Source organism: Notamacropus eugenii, chromosome 2 (genome assembly GCF_028372415.1).
Source record: "Notamacropus eugenii isolate mMacEug1 chromosome 2, mMacEug1.pri_v2, whole genome shotgun sequence".
In the NCBI taxonomy this organism is placed as follows: Eukaryota; Metazoa; Chordata; class Mammalia; order Diprotodontia; family Macropodidae; genus Notamacropus; species Notamacropus eugenii.
The window spans coordinates 465,709,544-465,729,878 of NC_092873.1; the positions used below are offsets into that span (position 1 = coordinate 465,709,544).

General features: G+C 36.7%; 1 protein-coding gene across 7 annotated transcripts in view; it reads right to left on the reverse strand.

Moving 5' to 3' along the window:
* Positions 1–418: 418 nt before the first annotated feature.
* Positions 419–20,335, reverse strand: part of TOR1AIP1 (torsin 1A interacting protein 1) — a 35,173-nt gene continuing 15,256 nt past the window's right edge. For 2 of the 7 annotated variants that reach the window (XM_072648505.1, XM_072648502.1), the window contains exons 5-11: positions 16,769–16,807; positions 15,667–15,762; positions 10,300–10,341; positions 9,562–9,630; positions 6,400–6,444; positions 4,256–4,312; positions 419–2,829 (exon numbers count right to left, since the gene is read on the reverse strand). In XM_072648505.1, the coding sequence (XP_072504606.1) occupies positions 2,051–2,829; positions 4,256–4,312; positions 6,400–6,444; positions 9,562–9,630; positions 10,300–10,341; positions 15,667–15,762; positions 16,769–16,807 (1,127 nt within the window). In that variant the 3' untranslated portion in view covers positions 419–2,050. Of the gene's footprint in view, positions 2,833–4,255; positions 4,313–6,399; positions 6,445–9,561; positions 9,631–10,299; positions 10,342–15,657; positions 15,763–16,768; positions 16,808–20,335 lie in introns of all 7 variants that reach the window. The other 5 variants (XM_072648504.1, XM_072648501.1, XM_072648503.1 and 2 more) reach the window with 3 other exon arrangements.

A 20,335-nucleotide genomic window follows, 5' to 3' on the forward strand; every position in this document is an offset into this window, starting at 1 on the left:
CATTAAGCACTTACTTAGTAAAAGTGCTGCTGGGTGCTCGGGATACAAAGAAACAAATGAAACAGGCCTGCTCTCGAGCAGCTCACATTCTACTGAGGGATTATTATAGGCACACAGATAAGCAAAAACATAATTATACACAGCAAATTCAAGAGGGAGATATGACTAACAAACTCGTAGAAGGAGATAAGGAAAAGCTTCCTTTAGAAGGTGGCATCTGAGTTGTGCTTTGGAGGACATTAAAGACTTCGAGAGACCAGGGTGAGGAGACAATGCATTTCAGACATGGAGAAGCACATGCAAAGGGACAGAGATGGGAGATGGAACATGACATATGGTGAAAAGCTGGTAGGCCAGGCAGAGGAGAACAAGGAATGTGTTGAAAGTACTTGTCATTAAGTTCACACCACACTTTGAATAAAAACCAAAAAAGTAAATTTATTTAAATTACTAAAATAGTTTTGAAAGTCATTTACAAATTAGTTGCTACAATTAATGTTTCCAAAAGGTACAATAAGTAGCATATTAATCACTTAAAATTATTTGGTCAGCAAAATATGTAATAAAAACATTTACCTCCCCACCCAATACTTTTTGTATGTATAAAATGACAATGTTTCTACCATTTCCTGTTTGTTGGGAGAATTTTTTTAGGAAAATGATTCAAAAAATATGACTTTGGATTGTCATGTCATTTTAATAGGGATGTGATTCATGAATGTAGATGGCCTCATCAAAGAAGACTTGAATTTGATAGTATCCATTTACTATCCAATATGGGTCACCCAAAGGCAACTATGAAAACAATGTCTAGTTCTAATAACACTCTGAAAGAAAACGAGAATAAAGATTTTCCAAATTTCACAAACAAAAAACACCCAACCAAATCCCTAGGTCACTCCATAATTATGAGAATCTATGAAACACTACAGCAACTTAAGATCCAAGTACACTATAAATTACAGATTGAAGGTTAAAGCTGAAATATGTAAGTACATTAAATATACATTTAAAAATTCTTCATCTGTGGTATTTTATTTTCTTTTTGGCATGAGGCACTCAAAATAAACTTATATGCGTAGTAAATCTTCATATTCTTCACAGAGTTTCATTAAATGACTCAGAATAAAACACATATACAGAGAAGTTAATATTATTTACTGATCCTGCAATTTCAGATTTCTCTTAAAATCAAAAGCTTTAACATATATGTTCAGAATAAACTACCCAGAATTTGCCCACCCTTCAAAAGGCAGGATGGGTGAACTTAGGTCTCATGATATACATCGCCTTCCAAATCTTACTACAGAATCAGAAATTTCTTAGGGGAAGAACACTTTGAGATGGCCATACTAAAAAGGAAAGACAAAATTATTAACTGAGCTGATAAGGATGCTATGAACACCTCAATCATCCAAATCTCAATGACTTATTGCTAAAATTTAACTGTGCAAGATTTCCCCCTCCATTTCCCCAACCCTTGAAAACTTTCAGTGCTTTTGTTATTCTAAGAAATAGTTAAGAGGGTAAATCCATACCTAAAATGTGCTAAAGGAAAGGGAAAAGGAATAGTACTGTGTGAGGAGCTGCCCCATGAGGCCAACAACTAAGCATCAGGTGTGAGAAGTGGGGAGGGCAGGGGCAGGGCAAGGAAAGCTTCAGAAGATAATAGCTAAACTAAAAAATTGGAAAAGCTGACGGGAAAGGAGTCTATGAATTCATTAATCAGACCAAACCTATAATGATTCTGCTCCAGGTTTCAAAGACAACTCTGTGGAACCTGCAAACAAACTGCAACTCTAAGTTAACTCTTCACTGTTCTGCATATAACAAAGAAAAAGATCCTCTTCAGGATCACAGACCATATTAAGATGACCAAGAAATTTAAAGCATTTACAATGCTTTGCAGTCACTGTCCTATGTTTACAACAGAACTTTAATTTCCTTTAAAAAGAAAATAGTTCTTGCAAAAAGAGCTCTGATTCTTATTACTGGTGAGAGGGTTTGAGAAGTTCTTGGGACGTGAGGCATAGTTCCTTCTCTCCCACAGTTATAAGCACACCCCACTTTTCAGGGAATTTTCAGGCTGGACAGGTAAGACTAGGTGGGAGATACGGCTCCACAGTCCACTTAGTTTGTCTGAATCCATGTGATTATAGGAGTTAGGGGTGTCAGAACTGGTAAACTTGGCCTTGAGGAAATCCCTCACTTTCTCTTCAACTTCCTTTAGGCCTAAATCAGTTCCCAGTGTCTTTTCTTCCAGTAGGACTGTAAGAATCAAAGCCACGTCTTTGAAGGCAGCATTTTCATGATCACAGTATTTGTAGAAGATGAGAGTGGAGCCTGCAGGAAGTGATTCAAAACGATGAACCACAGCTGCATTCTGGCCATTACTGAACCCATCGGTCAGTTTCTGATCTACTTCCAGCTTGACACTGTCACTGTTTTGGGTGGATCTGCCAGTCCCATTAATTCGGATTGCACGAACTCTATAGAAGGAGGAGTAGGCATCTGCAATCTGTTCACTCAGACACCTGAGTGTTTCTTCAGCATCCTGGGCAGCAGTCAGCAACAAGATAGCGGGTTGAGGTCGAGGGTGGGAGCTATTCAGGTGTTTCTCCAGGAATGTCTGGCTCCTTTTCCATAACTTTTCATCTTGACTTCGGTACTTATTCATAAGTCTTTTCATCTGGTTCTGGAATTTCTGCACAGCAGTGGTTTCTACACTTGTGGTTGAAGTCCAATTCATGTAGAAAATACCGGGGGCAACAAGAATGACTAACAATACCAGTAGCCACACTTTGACAGAAGACTTCTTTTTGGACTGATCTGCTTAGGTATAACAAGTAACAAACAAAAACATCACTTTCTCAGCATCGCAGAAGAGTGACTTATTGAAATTTAACATTAAACTTTGTAATATTCTATTTTGTTCTTTTAGAAATACTCAGAAGGGGGGAGGGATAGTGAAAAAATGAAGGGTTGATGAAACAAAAGAATATAATTTCTTTAACTCAAGACAGAACTGTTATTTTTAAAAAGAGCAGGATATTAAAATAAAGTTACAAACATGAAAAATATTCAAGGTTGCATATGTAAATATGTATATGTATTTCTTTAGACATGGCACTGGGTAATAGAAGATGATTTCTAAAGTTCATTCTTGTTCTAAGATTCTAAAACTGCAGAAATGGTTAAAAAAAATAGCCTTACTGTAATAAATTGAAAAAAATGCTGCAAGTAGTTCAGAAATAACAGCACCCAGCATGCCTAAATATTGTTTATTTCTGCTGTGGCACAGGGCAATATGAAACTGGAAAAGAATATCAGACCAAATTTGTGAAATGTGATTTCTTATTATAGGAAACTGGCAGTTCATAGTATTATGCCCAAAAGGTAGACTATTTTAGATTGTTTTCTAATATTACAACTGTAATATGAGAATAAAAATTAAAAGGATAATTTAAACTCTTCCATGTATTACTAGTATCAGTTGTGATTTTGCTTTTTATTCAGCCTCCTACAATACCTAGTTTTTCCAGTTGCTCGTGCTTTCCTCCTCCCCAAATTATCTTGTATCTTTTGTATATACCTGTATATATAAATGGGACCCTAGAATATGCACTCATTAGCACTCCTCCAGGGGAAGGACTGTTTTCATTTTGGTCTTCATATACCCTGGCCTTGGCATACACAGTGGTCTGCACATTAGCAAGTGCATAATAAATAGTTACTGGTTTTCTGGAACCACAGGCTCATTCTATTTTTTCTGTGATACATACAATTTAACAGTAGCAAAACTGAATTTGGAATTTTCTCATCCTCGATTACAAACCAATGAGAAGGGTGCTGTTTTGTTCTGCAGCTTTGCAGCACTCTGAAAGGTCCAGTGTAAGTGCTCATTAGCATTAAAAGTATCACATCTGTGCCAGTCTGTTCACTTTCTACATCCTTTTGACTGTCAGGCCAACAGAGTTTAAAACGAAGATCCCAATGTGTGGCTTTTCTTATATATTTAACAGGGTCTAAAAAGCATTAGTTTCCTAAAGAACTCAAGCCATGTTTCTTCAAGGGCAGTAGCTTTAACTATCTGATTGTTAAAACAATACAAAAAATTAATTGTGGATTAGAAAGAAGTCTTGGTCAGATATAAGGTTCATTTCAATTCTGAGATTTTATACTTCTGTGAATTGTCTTTAACATCAACATAGTTTTATGGAAGAATATGGTCAAGTGGAAATTAAGAAGTACTTACTTTGGTTGAGAGTTAATTGCGACTTGTTTCTAAGGTCTGATTTATGGAAGTTATCATCTGTTGAAAAGATTGAGAAAGACAATACAGTCATTCAATTTCGGTTTTAAAATTTTGATATTTCCCTCTAACGAAGATAAGGAAAATAAAAACATGGCAAAAGAAAAAACTTAACAAAGAGACCAAGAGTGTGTGATCAAGGTTTTCAACTTCAGAGCTCCTGTTTCTACCTATTTTCTTTCCATCTTCCCATTCATCTAAGAGGAGGCAACACTCCTTCCCAAAACTAACCTCTTCATTTATAATGCCTTCCATTGTCAAGGCCTCCCACCTCTTCTCTCCTCTGACCTTATTTCTTCATGGGGTTCATTTCACCACATTTACAAAAATTTTAAAAGAACAGTCATCCAATGCCTCATTGGGGGTCCACTCATTTCTCACTATCTTGCAAGACGGGATTCCACAGTTTTGTCCCCCACCCCAATTAACTCTCCTGAAACTACTTTCTCAAAAGTTACCAGAGACCTTCAAACTCAAGGGCCTCCTCAATCCGAAATCCTTTGGATAGCTCAGCAGCATCTAGTAATGCTGACTATCTCTACCCTCATTTCTAATTCTACCTCCTGCCTTCACCTTCATATAACAAAACATTTAAATCAGAGGTTCTTAATCTAGGGTCCATGAGCTTGTTTGTAAAAAAATATTCTGATAATGATATCTGAATACAATTGGGATTTCTTCATAATCCTCTATATTTTATGCATTTAAAAACATGATTCTGAGAAGGGGTCCAGTGTTCACCAGACTGCCAAAGGGGTCCACAGCACAAAAAAAGGTTAAGAATCCTTACTTTACATCTTTCTCAAAGTAAGCACTGCTAGGGAGAAATTCTTCTTTTGTACCACTCTCCCTCCAGTTAATGTGGTTTCCCTCCTAGAATTTCTAATAAAATATTTTTTCTACTCTATTATAAACTTGTGTTAGATCCTTATTATTACTGTATCTTTGGAGCATATATTCTAGGTACTTAAGAAATATTTCCTGAACTGAATTTGAACTCTATATATTCAAGATTGAGCATTCTCCCAAATTCCATTCCTCCTTTCTGCCTTCCCTATTTCCATTAATAACCTCACCATCATGCCAGTTACCACTTCTAGAAACTCCACAGCTATGGGCACAACACTCTACAGCAAGTCCCAGGGTGGCCATTCCCTGAGTAACCAAGGCAACCAAGCAAATATCTCCAACACAAACATGAAGAGAATACAAAAATAAGTGCCAGGGAAAAAGTACTCCACAACTGGACTCTGTGAGGCCAGGGGTCAGTTATGGAACAAGGATGATATGCAGGCAGAGAGTGCTGCAACATATAATGGAAGGGGTATTGGATCTGAAATCAGGGGACCTGGGTTTGAAGCCTAGAGCTGTTGCGTGCTACCTGAATGACCCTGGTAAGTTACTTCAACTTCTCTGTACCTCAGTTTCCTCAAAATGGGGGTGGTGATGGATCAGATGGTTGTAGTTCCTAAAGATAAGGGCACGTATTGATTGGGCTTCACAGTAAAACTTGGGGCCAGATAATGATTGGGTTCAAATCTCAGTTTTTCCGCTGACTACTTCTGGGACTATGGGCAAGTGATTTCCCCCTCTTGGGGCCTCAGTATCCTCATCTATAAAATAAGGGGGTGGGGTGGAGGTGGGAGCAGGTGATCTTTCTAAAATTCTTTCCAGCTCTAAATCTCAGATTTTATGATCTGGACCCCACCCCACCCCCTCATTTGAATTGGATTTCTTATTATTAGTTTATAATATTTTGTGTCTTGTTTATCTCTGTACCTCTTTCAGGGCCTAGAATAATGCTCTGTACGCAGTAGATACTCAATATATTTGTGAAATGAAAGATTAAACTGCCCAGCAAATTATAAAATCCTTATAAAACGAGATCCCCACATTGTGTACAGTCATTATAAATAAAATTTGAAGATCCAATACTGAATGTTGTGATAAGGTCTTTTAAGTCAATGAAAGCATCACTATCCTATCTTACTCTTAATTATTTAACAGGAGTAGAATATGTTCTGGGACAAGTCACGGGAAAGAAGAAAACAGGTCAAGCATATGGTAAAATTTAATATATATCATACCATCTGAAAAATGATCAGGAATCAAATTCTTGCCTACTGTAGATGCTGCAAGGAAAGAGAAAGAATTGAATGTAGGTTATTTACAGACTTTTCAAATAAACTTTGATATCTGGTATCTGTATCACCCAAATTCTGGATGATTTCAAAATTTTTTTTCTTTAAAACTAGAATTGGATTTTTTTTTCCAGATTCCAGATTTCCAACTATTCCTCAACCCCATACATTACTAAGTTTAAGAATCCCTAAAACAGACAGGTGAATTTTTGGCCTCACAATCAAAAAGCAAAAACAAAACAAACAGACTCCACTAAAACAAATCTCCCAAAGTCTGAAGGCAATTGTGAACTTGCTAGAGAGTCATCAAAATAAGTCTAGACTGGGATAGCTCATCGTAACAGCTGTTACTCAAACTGTGACTTGAACTTAGATATTGCAGACTTAATTTTCAAAAAATTTCCCATCATGATGAGCTGTTCATAATAGTCATCATGTAACATACCTAGGAGTTACCTAACTAAACACACAGAGCTCACACATACTCCCAAATGACCAATATACAAAATCATTGATAAGACAGAACATGATTTAAAAATCAGTATATGGAACCCGTAGTAATATTCCTAATAATAAAATTAAAATTCTTAATTCTTAATAACAAAATCAAAATATTGAAAGTAGTAGAAATTTCCAGAATGAAACTTTTACAGGGTGGGGCTTATAGTCTTCCTGCCTAAAGGGTAGAGGGATGATAATTAGTCACTGCCTACACAGTAAGAAGTGATGACTGTGATCCTTTTATCCTCATCAATAACAGATAGTTCTTTAAGGAGGAGACAAGTTATTAACGCATTCACATGGAAATGACACAGTAGCAGCACACAGCTCAGGGAAGTGTAGAAAGCACTGCACTGGAAGAAAGCCAACTTCGGTTCAAGCCTTAAGCCTTTCCATTTACTAATTATATGAATGTGGCCTTGGCTAGCTACTTTATCTTCCTAGGACTCCAGGAGGAGGGTGTTGGAGTAGATGGAGTAGATGACTTCTGTGGTCCTTTCCAATCAGACCTGAGTCTGAGACCTGGGCTCTAACACTTATTAGTTTTGTAACTGTGGGTACACCTCTGAACTTCAGTTTCTTTGCAAAATAGCAATAATATTTGTACTACCAAGTGCTAAATATGAGATTATTATAAGTGATACAACTTCACAATCTGAAGGGACAACTATACAGCTGAAAAACTTACCACCTGTGTTTTTGTCCATTCCTTTGTCTGTTCTTTGCCATTTTGGAAGCTGAATAACTGGAGGAAATGCCCTTGCTAGTGGGAAATAGACATGTCATCTAGCCTGAAATACTGGTGGAGTGGTATTAAACCACTGATGATGGTAGCACAGTACTGCTTTCTACCTGAGCTGACAAAATCATACAGTCAGAGTGTGAGGCATAAATTTTGGAATGCTAAGGAAAGGAGTGAAAGTCATAAGGTTGGGGCAGGAGTTAAGAAGGGAGAAAGGAAATCTGGGCTAAGTCCATTTTGAAGTAAATGTAGAACGGTCCATCCCCAAATGAACAGACTTCTTAGTGTTATTCCTGTTATTATCACTACTACCCCAGGTACTACAGTTTGAAGTAGTAAGAGCTATAATACCTAGGATTGTTATTTCCCACTCTGTATTTGCATTAAGTTGTTTTCTTTGTTTTCAAAGAATTCAAATAAAGCATTTATGAAATACTTTAAAATGACATCATGGACTGGTCATGTATGTAATAAACTCTTCACACATGGTAACTTAATTTTCTATAATGTAAAATTGAAAGCCTGGTGCGGTACTAAAGTATTTTGGGGGGGTACATTAGACTCACTATAATATCATGGTGAGCAAGGCTGTCTTTTAGGACAACTGACACCTTTCTTGGGAAACAGCAATAACAGAAATTAGCTATGAGCAGCAAGGAATGGAAGGAGAATAGACTGAACCAAAAAGCAATGTTAAGAAAGTCTATTGGAGTCTGTCTCAAAGCCTGACAAGAAGCAGCAAACAGTAGGAACATAAAATAAGGGGAGACCAAGCTGTACTGGGTTGAAGAGAAAGGACAGAGGTGTCCTGGAATAACAGACAATAAGAAATATTAACAGCACAGAAACATACATGTACAACTGGCCAGGAGGATGTAATAGCAATTAGCAAGGCTTAACCATGATAGCCAATGATACCTATGTTATATACTCAAGTCCAATTATAATAAAACGCAGGTAAGGACTATGGAAAAGTTTAAGAGGAGAAAGCCAACTTTATTCCGGCTCTTACTTTGTGGGAAAACATGGGTGACGCAACCTAGACAATAAACTGTACCTTCTCTGCATGCTCTACATTCCACTCACTTATGTAACACTTCAGGAGACCTGCTAGGACTGGGGCCTCTATGAAATCCAAGGGAACTCACTTGGCCTAGGTCCTAGATGAATGAATGCTGTGTAGACACTTAGGTTCAATGTCACTTCAGACTTAAGGAGTACATAAATTTTCTTCTAAAGACAAAATATTGCTTTTGACTTATTTCTGCTGAAAGTATTAATGCACATTGAGTTTTTAACATTACTCTGACCCATGATGAAAAGTTCAAACATTTCTTGAGTTTCTTAAAAATAGATCAAATAAGTTACCCCCAAACATGACTGCAAAAACCAAACCCAAATGCTACAGCCACAATATCAAACTGGTAAATGAAGTTTCTCTAAATAAGGTAGGTATGTTACACAAACTAAAATCGAATGTCTTTTTGGAGAGGAAACCCACAAGAAAAAGGTGCCATCAGTAAAGAAATAGCAATAAAGTACGGGAACAAAGTGCCAATGGAACTGTCATTCTGCCCATTCAAAGAGAGACTCTGAGTCTACACAGCAAGTCAGAATCCAACCTTGGAATTTTGTTTTGTCGTTTGCTCTTCATGCAGGCAAATTCTTATAATACCATCACTAACCTACTAACAACCAAACGCTGGCAACAGAAAACTAAATATTCTTTTTAAAAAGCGTTTTTTCCCTCAACTTACAAAAAAATTAACATTTCCATAAACAAAGGAGAACTTTAAGAGGATTATTATCTCTTAGCAAATGACCTTAGGAACATTTTATAACAAAGCAGGGATCTGTCCACTTACTTGGTAATTTTGTCCGTTGTCTTGCATTTTGTCCAGATAATTCTTGAGGTTTTATTAGCGGTTGGAAGGCTGAAGTAAAAGGAAGGAAATGAAATTATCAAAATTTCAATGCACAGATTTTTAGAAACAATAACATTCATTAAGATGACAGCGTCATGAGGCCAAAACAACCACCAGCATTAAGCTCAGAAATAAAGGTAAAAGGCAAGGGAGGGAAGGGGGAAAGGGCCAGGGTCACTTTATGTAAAACCTCTTCATCCCCATCTGATGTGCTCCTTATAAACCACATGTTTACTAATCCTTAATGTCCTAACACTAGTTAGGCAGAAAACATCTAATCAGGGAGGGACCACTTTTTAACTGAGAAGGAATAACATAAATAATTTCAACTTACAGTGCAATTTTTAACAAATGGGTTCCATTTAATGACTTGTAGATAAATTATCCAGTAATTATGGACCTTTCCCATTTTTCCATCCTGCTGTCCCTGTCCCCCACTTTGGTACTGATGTCAAAAAAGGAAAAAACAAACAAAAAAATCCAATACTAGTCTGGATGACACTAGATAATATATCCAGCACTATAAAAGTAACTGCCACATACAGTGTATCTCTGATGTACCTTTGAATTAAGAGGAAAAAGCCAAATAAACTGAAGTCTTACTGTGATATTTTTCATAGAAAGAAAGCAAGATTATGCCACTTGCCAGTAGAAAAAGCAACACATTCACGTACTTACTTGGCAATGGTGACTGCTTATTGGGAAGTTTTATTTCTTGGCCTGCAAGAGATAAGCAGAGATAAAAAAAACACAGAATATTTAGAAGGTTAAAGCAACAATGATCTGACAGACCAGAATTTGGTATTTGTTGTTTTGATTTGTTTTTCATTTTAAATCAGAAAAAACAAAATAATGATCCCAAAACTGTCCCTGGCCCAAGGTGACCTTTCTGAATCCAAGGCTGGCCTTCTCTCTCCTGCCTGACTCTCTTAGGAGGCCAAGACTCAAGTTTTTTTTTTTTAAATACTCCACTTGTCCAATACTAATAACATTTTCTTCATATGGTTGGTACCTTAACACACATATGAGGAAACTATGTCCAGGGTCACATGAAGCTTTGTCAATTAAATACCTTGGATGTTACCTATAAGCAACTTGGTGCCAGATGGTCACAAGGTAAGAGTTATGTGCTCTACCATGTAAAGCTTCAAAGAGATGGTTAAGAACTATGAAACTTGTTGATGTTACCAAGACATTATTTATTGAAACAAGTTTCCCTGAAAAGTACTTATGCTGGTAACACTTGGACATTTGGTATAAAACAGATTGAAATTTAAAATCCAAGATCTTACAAGCAAAAGGCACATACAGATAATGGAGGATTTGCAAAAGCAGTTTTTTCAAATGTTCTTAATGCCTTCTCAGCATTATCTCCATCTTGCCATGTTTGAACTGAAATTCAGGCACTGGGTGAATGAAAGAACAAAACCAAAATCTGTAAGGAAGGTTATAAAAGAAACAATAATTGAACCCTTAAGGTTCCTTGAATTAGACTACAACTTTTAGAAAAGGGAAAAAAACTTTAAATGTGTGTGGAATTTCACATACAGAATACTTTGGGGGTTGTCAAAAATTACACCAAATTTTTTTTATACATCCTACCCAAGAAAGTAGAGCAAAGACTTTCTTCTATTCCCAACCAAAGGACACAAATAGGTTGAAACTGTTTCATGATCAATGTAATCAACGAATAAAATCACAAGGCCGCTATCAACATTAAATCAATGCCTATGAAGGTCATAGAAAGTGGTATATTTTTTTAAATTTCAAAATCAAGCCTGGGAATAGATGTGGGGAATTCAAGACATTCAGACACTTTCAGATGCACACTCTTCCCTCTCATCTCTTTTCTTACTTGATTTCTCTTTATACTTAAATCAAACTGCAAAAGATCGCCTAGAAAAAATAAGGAGAATAGCACCTGAACCAACCATGAACAGAAAAGTAAGGAGACAAGGACACGTCTAAAAACATACTCTTTGATGACTACCAACGACATTCTGGATGTTGACTATGAAATCTAAAAATACAAGCAGACATATGAATAACAAGACCTACTTCATGTTTTAAAAGCACAATTTACATAGGTCTTATTTTAAGTTCCCCAATTAAAAACAAATAAACCATACCACAAGGCAATAACTGAATCTACCATGGTATCTGAAGATATTTCCCAGAACTGCATAATGCACCATTTGTGGAGCTGTGAGTTGGTCCAAACATTCTGCTAAACAACAATTTGAAATCATACTATAAAAGTCACTGAATTGTACCTGTACTAAGTCTGACCCAGTGATATTACCATTAGGCATAATTGTCACTAAGGTTAAAGATGGCAGGAAAGATCTTATATACTAAAAAAATGTTTAAAGTAGCAGCACTTTTTACAGTAGCTGTCCATCTACTGGGAGTGGACTGAACAAACTCATATGTGAATGATGGAAAATTATTTCATTATAAAAAATGGCCTAGATGAAGAATTCAGAGAAGCGTGGGAAGACAAGTCTGAACGGATGCAGAGTAATGAGGACAGTTCACACAATGAACACATTAATTTGAGTGAAAACCACACCCAAAGTCCTCAGAATGCTGGCTGAGGACTGATGGGAAAGCACACTTGCATCTCCTGTAAGAGGTGGTGTGTTCATCCTTCATTGCCGAAGAAGACCATGCCATCAGAGAAACAATGACATGACTCACACTTGACTTTGTTTTCAGTGAGGGAGGGCTGTGTAGGTCACCAGTCTCACTTCTCCTCCACAGCCTTCTGAATTCAGTGACCAGATATTCATCAGGATGACTGGAGATGACCCAGGATGAGGCAGTTGGGGTTAAGCGACTTGCCCAAGGTCACATAGCTAGTGAGTGTCAAGTGTCTGAGGTGAGATTTGAACTCAGGTCCTCCTGACTCCTGTACTGGTGCCCTATCCACTGCATCATCTAGCTGCCCTGATCAGAAGATACCTATCAAAAGAAGGAAAACAACTAAATGATTCTGTAAAGTGGAATGAGATGAAGGAGGAGAAACCCATTTCCAGGCATGGCTCAAATGCGGACTTGTTTCACTTCATACCTATCTGTTACCAGGGTGGGTAGGATGGTGGGTAGGAGAAGTCACAGGGAAGTCCCAGTTATATAAGAAAAAAAAGTAATAGCTGATTTTTGCATTCTCCCTGGTATACTCTTTGGAGATAACTAACAAGATAGAATATGGCAGAGAGGAGATGTGCTTAAAAACCTTTTAGTTGTGGAAAAGTCTAATGATTCAAAATGACAAAGCTATGAGAGTATGAGAACATTGGAGGAGGAAGGGATCTGAGAGGTTCTCTAGTTTAACCCACTCATTTCATAAATGAGAAAACTGAGGCTCAAAGAAGGGATATGACTTCTCCAGATAATATGAGGAGTTAATGGTAGAGCTGAGAGTGGAACCCAGGTCTCTGGACTCCTAGCTTCCATACTCTTTTTTTAAGTATATACAGGTAACCAAAGAAAGATAATAGATTTAAAAATAACAAAGTTAGCAAACTAATGAAAGTTTAATACTTCACACAGAAGAGTGAATCTTGGAGAAAAAAAAATCATGTCGATGAAGAAGTGGAATGGATGTTCTATTTGTAGAACTGTTTTATTGTACCTGAGATTCAGGTATCATATACTTCAAATAACTCTTAGTTGGTATCATGTTCTGCAAGATTTCAACTGATTCAGGTTGTTGACCACTTAAACACAGTGAGATTTTTGGATCCTAGAGCTTCAGAGAAATCCTAAATTCACTGAATTTATGGTCAGAATTTATGGTTTTAAAGTTATGGTCTTAATTTGAGTTCTCCCACTTTATAGCAAGACTATGAACATTCACAAAATAATAAAAAATCATGTATTACTCTTCTGCATGCTTGAGGACTTTCATGTTTGTGATATATTATGCTGCAATGAAGTCTACTGTGGTTGTGATTTTAAAATTAATTTACTGAATTTTACTTGTTAATTGCCACTACATGTAATCTTCCTTTATAGTATGTACTGTACTTGAATTAACTTGAAGGTGATAAAACTCAAATTTCCTTTACAAACAAGACATTTTTAAGGTAATAAATTCACATTTCTACAGTATTTCTATAGTAACAAAGTGCTTTAATTACAATCTAAGTCAGATAAACTTATAATTTACTATTATTAACAGAGGGTGAATACTATGTACTCCAGAGAGCATTAAAAAATTCCCCAACCTGTTCCATTTGACTCAAGAGGAAGTTCTGAATAACTCAGGGCTGCTTAACAATTTAGCGTTTATATAAGGCTTTAAAATTTGCAAAGCTCTACACACTACACTTACTTAAACCTCACAACAACCCTGTGAAGGTAGGGAGTGTTGTTACTGCCATTTCACAGACCAAGAAACTGAGGCAGGAAGGGGTAAGTGACTTGCTCAGGGTTGCACAGCCAACGTCACTATCTCAGGCTGAATTTGAATTCAGGATTTCCTGACTCTAAGTCTAGCGCTGTATCACACAGTGGCCCAATTATTATATATTGCTAAACGATGAAGCAGGTTAGTCACCTTCAAGGTGGCACCCTTAAACCTACCGAGAAAATGCCAGAATCTCTCTCCTCTATCAATTCACATGCCCCACTTCTCTTGTATAGAAATACTCTTCCTGCCTGCCTTAGTTCTCAAGCCCCCAGACACTGTCACAGGAGTTGGGAATACAAAGATACAGGCTACCTTCTCAAGGAGAGGAGGAAGGGACAGCATGGAGACAGACAGACAGCAGTGTCACTGGGAATGACCACTAGCAACTGTTCAGGCTGTGGTGGGGGTAGCCAACCCAAGGAAAGCCTTGAGAAGTTCCAGAGTCACATGCTCTCCTTGAAAAGCAATGGCATAAAACCACTGTCAATCGCCTCCCTCAACTTCTCAGAGCTTCATTCTCTGGCTTCACTCTCTTGGTTATTAAGGTCTGTGGGATGACAGAAACACAGACCACCGACTCAAACTGTCACTTAATAGTAATAGTGACAAGACAGCACTACAAGCTTTTTATATGAGTGCAGAAGGGACTGCAGTGCTTTTACAGGGATTGTGGGAAAAAAGTCAGAGAATTAACATTGTAGAGTGATGAAAGCGTAAGACTACTGATTCTTTTTAGAGATTTACAATTTTTTGACTCGTGTCTGAGCATCTTGTTAATATCACTGGTAGGTACTTTTCTCTCTTGGGATAAATTCTCCCTGGATTAGGGCTGAACAGCTGAAAAGACCAGTCTGGTATGATAGAAAGAGTACTCAACTTTGAATCAAAGCCTGAATTCAAATCCCTCCCCTTTTGATACTTAACCCAAGTAACCCTGGACAGATCATTTCCCCTCTCTTTGGCCTCAATTTCATCATATGTACGATGAAGGAGTTGGGGCTCAATAGTCTGCAAAGTACCTAGACTTATGAACCATAGAATGATAGCTGCTGATGTGGGACTGAATTTAAACCAGAACTTAGGGATAAATTTTGGCTAAAACTATTATCAATTTCTTAAAGCCAGAAAAATCTTTAGAAACCAGAGTACCAATGTCAACATAGTTTCTCTAACTTTTTAAAAACTAGCAAAATGGTAAAATAATTTTTTATTCACACATTTAAGTTAGATATTTTTGCTGATACTGAGAAGGAAATATGACAGAAAGGAAAGAATAGTTGTAGTTGGAGGACCTAGGTTCAAAGCCTGGTCCTACCTTCTTACTCTCTGTGGGACCATGTTGGGTAACTCACAATCTCTGTTTCTTCATTGGTAAAATGAGGGGAGTAGGGAAGGTCCCTCTCAGCTCTAAGATCCTGTGATCAAAGTAGGCTAAAAACTGGTTAACTTGCTCATACATTATGATTCATCTCATCAAGTAACTCCAGAATATAAATGGACCAAAAACCTTTAACAAATGCTTATTTAAAATGCAAAATTCATACCAAAGTGTTTTTCATACAAATTTGCCAAATATCTACATGCCCTCTATAAAAAGGTCAACAAGATGATCCAACGACCTTGTTTACCTCTTGACTTAGTAGAATCCTCATCACTGTGGCTGGGAGGATTCACATCACAGTCAGAGATGTTGGGGTGGTCTGCCTCCTCTTCTTCAGTTTCCCCTGGAATTGTATAATAATTGGTTCAAAGAATTATTGGTAGAAAGAGCCTTACAGTCCAATGTTCAAAAGCCTCAATTTGATCATGTTTCTGGGAAGCATTTGTCAATATAGAAAAAGCCTATTTTTTTATCACACTATATACAGACATGCCTTTTCATTTATTATGCTTATTTTTGTTGTTGTTGCAGTTTGGATATCAACTAAATTTTTTTTCACCAAAAGAATCTTGGTGTTTCAAATATTACAAATTAGTCATACTTTATAATTAACAGGAACACACATGAGACATGGTTTACATATGCTGTCTGTGCCCTCACCATCTATTTTGAATGGGCTAACCACACATGGCCACTCACATCCATTTTGTGGTCCTTGAGGCATCTATTACCTAAACAAACATTTACAGACAAATCTAAAATATTAACTTCATAAAGCTTACCATGGAAACCACAGTGAGAACAAAGAGGCACTAGGTATTAGAAATGTGAGCAAGGAAAACAAAAAACCTGCAGTTTAATATAAAACTGAGATTCTGACAAGACCAGTAAGCGTGCCAGTTATGGGTTGATCAATTGAGATTAGAGCTGAAGGCAAGGACTCTAAAAAACTAAACATAACTTGTGACTTATTCAAAAACAGAATGACATGAAACTTTGGAATATCTGATTTAAAAAAATCATAGTAATCAAATCTAGGATATACTGGGAGCTCTGATTTCCCAGAACTAATTCATTTTGAGAAGGATACTACAGAATATACAGAATGGCAACTATCATTTCCTAAAAACTATTCTTATTTAATTATCTGCCCATTCTGTACCTTGTGAAAGTATCATGAAAAAGAAATGCATGCAAGTAGACGTAGTCACCTACTCCCCCATCCCTTTCCTATGGATTTCAACCCCAAAGGACATTTTGTTTTCTGTCTTAGCCCCGTCTCTGGGTATAATATAACTTATAATCAGTATTAAATTGCTTGTGAGACAACAAATGCATGAAGACAGTACCTTCTTCAGAAAAATCAACCTTCTGTATTCTAGTGACTCCTAGGGGAAGAAAAAAAAGTTGCATATGAGTTTAATACAGTTTCAGTGGCAAAAAAAATAAAGCTGTAATTATACCTAGATCAGTAATAATTCTGCAAAGTGAAAATGAAATATGAGTCTAATCAACTCTGATATTTTCAGTTGGATAAGCTGTTAACGTTCTCTAGAGTTGTTTCAATACTCAACCAGATATCTTTGCTAGGTGGCATAATGGATAGAGTACTGGATGCCTAGAAGATCTGAGTTTAAATTTGGCTGTAGATACTTATTAGCTGCATGACCCTGGAAAAGTCACTTGCACACTATCGATTCTCAGTTTGCTCACCTGTAAAATGAGGATGGCATAGTAATTAAGAGTGTTGGCCCTGGAGTCATGAGGACCTGAGTTTATATGTAGCCACAGACACTATCGACACTTACTATCTGTGTGACCCTGGTCAAGTCACTTAACCCTGTTTGCTTATTTCCTCATCTGTAAAATGAGCTGGAGAGGGAAATAGTAAACTACTCCAGCATCTTTTCCAAGAAAACCTCAAACAGGGTTCATGAAGAGTTAGACATGACTAGAGTTGGATCAACTGACTAGTAACAACTGTAGCATGAACTTTAGTTAAAAAAAACTAGACAACCGGACAAAAGAACTGATTTTTCTGATGAAACTGTCACCGTAATTGAATAATGCATCACAAAGGAAGAGAGAAGATAAGTTTCTTGCAGCGTAAGCACAAATTTATGCTTGATGTTTCTCTCTGGATTTTTGACAGAAGAATTTATTTGACCAAGAATAATGAACTTACCTAATGTGCAAAACCCCCAGCAATTATAAATGAAGTATTTTATTTCAGTTACAAGAAAAGCTTTTTACAAAATGCATTTTGTTTTTACATCACATTCATTACTGAATTGATTCCTTCCCCTCTCTGTATTTTTAACGAGCTTTTTCTTGTAGTAAAGATTAATGATACCAGAAAATTAATCAAGAATAAAGATAATCATTGACAGAATTTTTAAAAATTCCCCAAAAGGAAATGTTTTGCCAGTCTATTTCTATTTCATTGCATATGCCTGAAAGTAACAAAAATCATAATTTCTTTTATATATTTTTAAAAGACATAATAATTCAGCCTTTTCCTTAGTTCAGACACTCAATCAATAATCAATTAAACACCTACTATGTGCTAGGTGCTGGGAATACAAATGCAAAAATACAAAAACAATGCCTATTCTCAAAGAGATTACATTCTAACATAGTTGTTTAATTAGGTATTCTCAGAGTATACAACTGGAAATGAGGTACTGGTTAGTGAATGAGGTTAGTAGCAATGTGATTATTCAGTTGGCCTTATCTAGTTTTCAAATAAACCATTTAAATTTTAATGGGGTTAGAAATCCCATTTTAGTAAATAAAAATTCCAAGTCAAATCTGATATAGACTTTCATGCTCAAAATTAATTCCTAAAACGGTTATGGCTAAATTTAAAATGCTATCTTATTACAAAGAATGAATTAATTTCTCATATTTCATTGCCCCTAAAGTTCTTCAAAAAGTATTTCTGGAATTGGCATGAGAAAGCTTACTCTGTAGTTTTAGGATCATGATGCAGCAACTCATGGATACAATTTGGTCTTGTGCTATAAAGCCATATTACAAATAGCAGTAGAAAAGATAATTTTGGCTGTATTTTAAGACTTATGCAACAGGAGGTAGTGGCCAGAAACTTGAGAAAGGCAAATTCAACAGGCTAAGGTTGGGCTCAGAGCTCTGATTTAATGCAGGTTTCAAATGCAATCTCTGATTTAATGAAATTTACAAAAGTTAATGACAAATAGAAACATTTAAAAGTAAACCTGACCATGAACTGGCAACTTCTCCATCTAACTAAGCTTTAATTTCACTTCCCTATTGTTTCAGCTTTCTATATTTCAACTTGCTTCTCTAAAACAGGAATTAAAATAAAAATTGGTTCTTATGATCATTCATAAGCTTTGTTAAATAACGAGCCTATTTGGGGACAAAAAAATGTTTTTGACATAAGAGAATTTTACAGTTGGCATAAGATATATTTTTAAAAAATAGGAAGTTAGAATAGGCAGCTAAGGAGACTTTTAGTCTCTTTTGGTATCCTTATGGTAACTGACTTACAATGATTAAGGACATTAGCAAAGAGTGACTTTGTTGATACACTAATAATGGCTAGCACTTATATAGCGCTTTAAGGTTTATGAAAAACTTTACAAATATTCACTCAATTAGCACCTCACAACCACTTTGGGAGATAAATCCTATTATTATTTTCACATTACAGATGAGGAAACAGAGGCAAAGAGAGTGACTTGCCCAGGGTCACAGAACTAGTAAGTGAGTATCTGAGGTGGGATGTGAACTCAGGTCTTCCTGACTGCAAGTCCAGTGCTCCTCCCACTGTTTCACTTAGATACTTCTATCTCTAACCTCATGAGTGTAACTCATAACTACCTTTTCCATACCTGTTCATTTTGATTCATCCTTCATTGTCCCAGCCCAAGTAATTAAGAAGATAGAGATGATTGTGATATATTCTTAGTGTTGAAACAAGGCTAAACGAATAAAGCATCTGTTTGAGAAAGTAATAGCTAAGAATTTGTAACCCCAAAGAATTCTCCATCACTATGTACAAGTGTCTCACATTTTATCATAAAAGACATTCTTCATTACCTAGAAACTTCTTAGCTCCGAAGGAGCTGGAGAGAGAGAGAATACTGAAAGGAGGAAGAGGGGGAAGTTAGCAAAGATGGAAGGTTTTGTTTGGCCTAGGGGTCAAACACCATGAGAATGATATCATAAAGGATATCATGCTGCAGTCCACAAAGAATCGATGTCTAATGGAGATGGATCCCTGAGGTCCAAGACAACATTAGAGTTGTGTAATAACAAAAAGAGAGCTATCCAAAAACTGGAATGGAGTAGCTCACAGGGCCACTGGGCTGACCCACCCCACTTGGTCCATCGTAGAAGAAATACTTGTTCAGATGGGGGTTGGTCTAGATGACCTCAGAGTTACTTTCCACCTGGGGCTAGATGATGTATTTAATTGTATTCTGAATACATCTTCATCATTCATACGAATGAATTTTTATTGACTGACAATTTGGATGATCTACTGCCCTTGTTCTATTGGAGCAGATAATTCAAATTCAGAATCAATGAACACAATGACTAAATACCTAACTAGGGTAATAAGGCACTTTAATAGGTACTGAGATTAAAAGATTTTAAAAATGACACAGTGCCTGCCCACAAGGAGATTACAATCTGTTGAGTGTGGTGAGGGAAGATACACAGCTAAATAGGTCAGGATGCGATGTGGGCAAAAGGGAGACTCATAAAAAAGTGCTCTAGATAATGTGAGGAGGGAGAGATAATTTTCAACTGGGGGATAATATCAGCAAAGATGTCACAGAGAAGATAGTATGTTCAGATGAACCTTAAAAGAGGATGAGGATCCTGAAAAATCGAGTTAACCTATTCATTCAAAGCCTCCAGGGGAG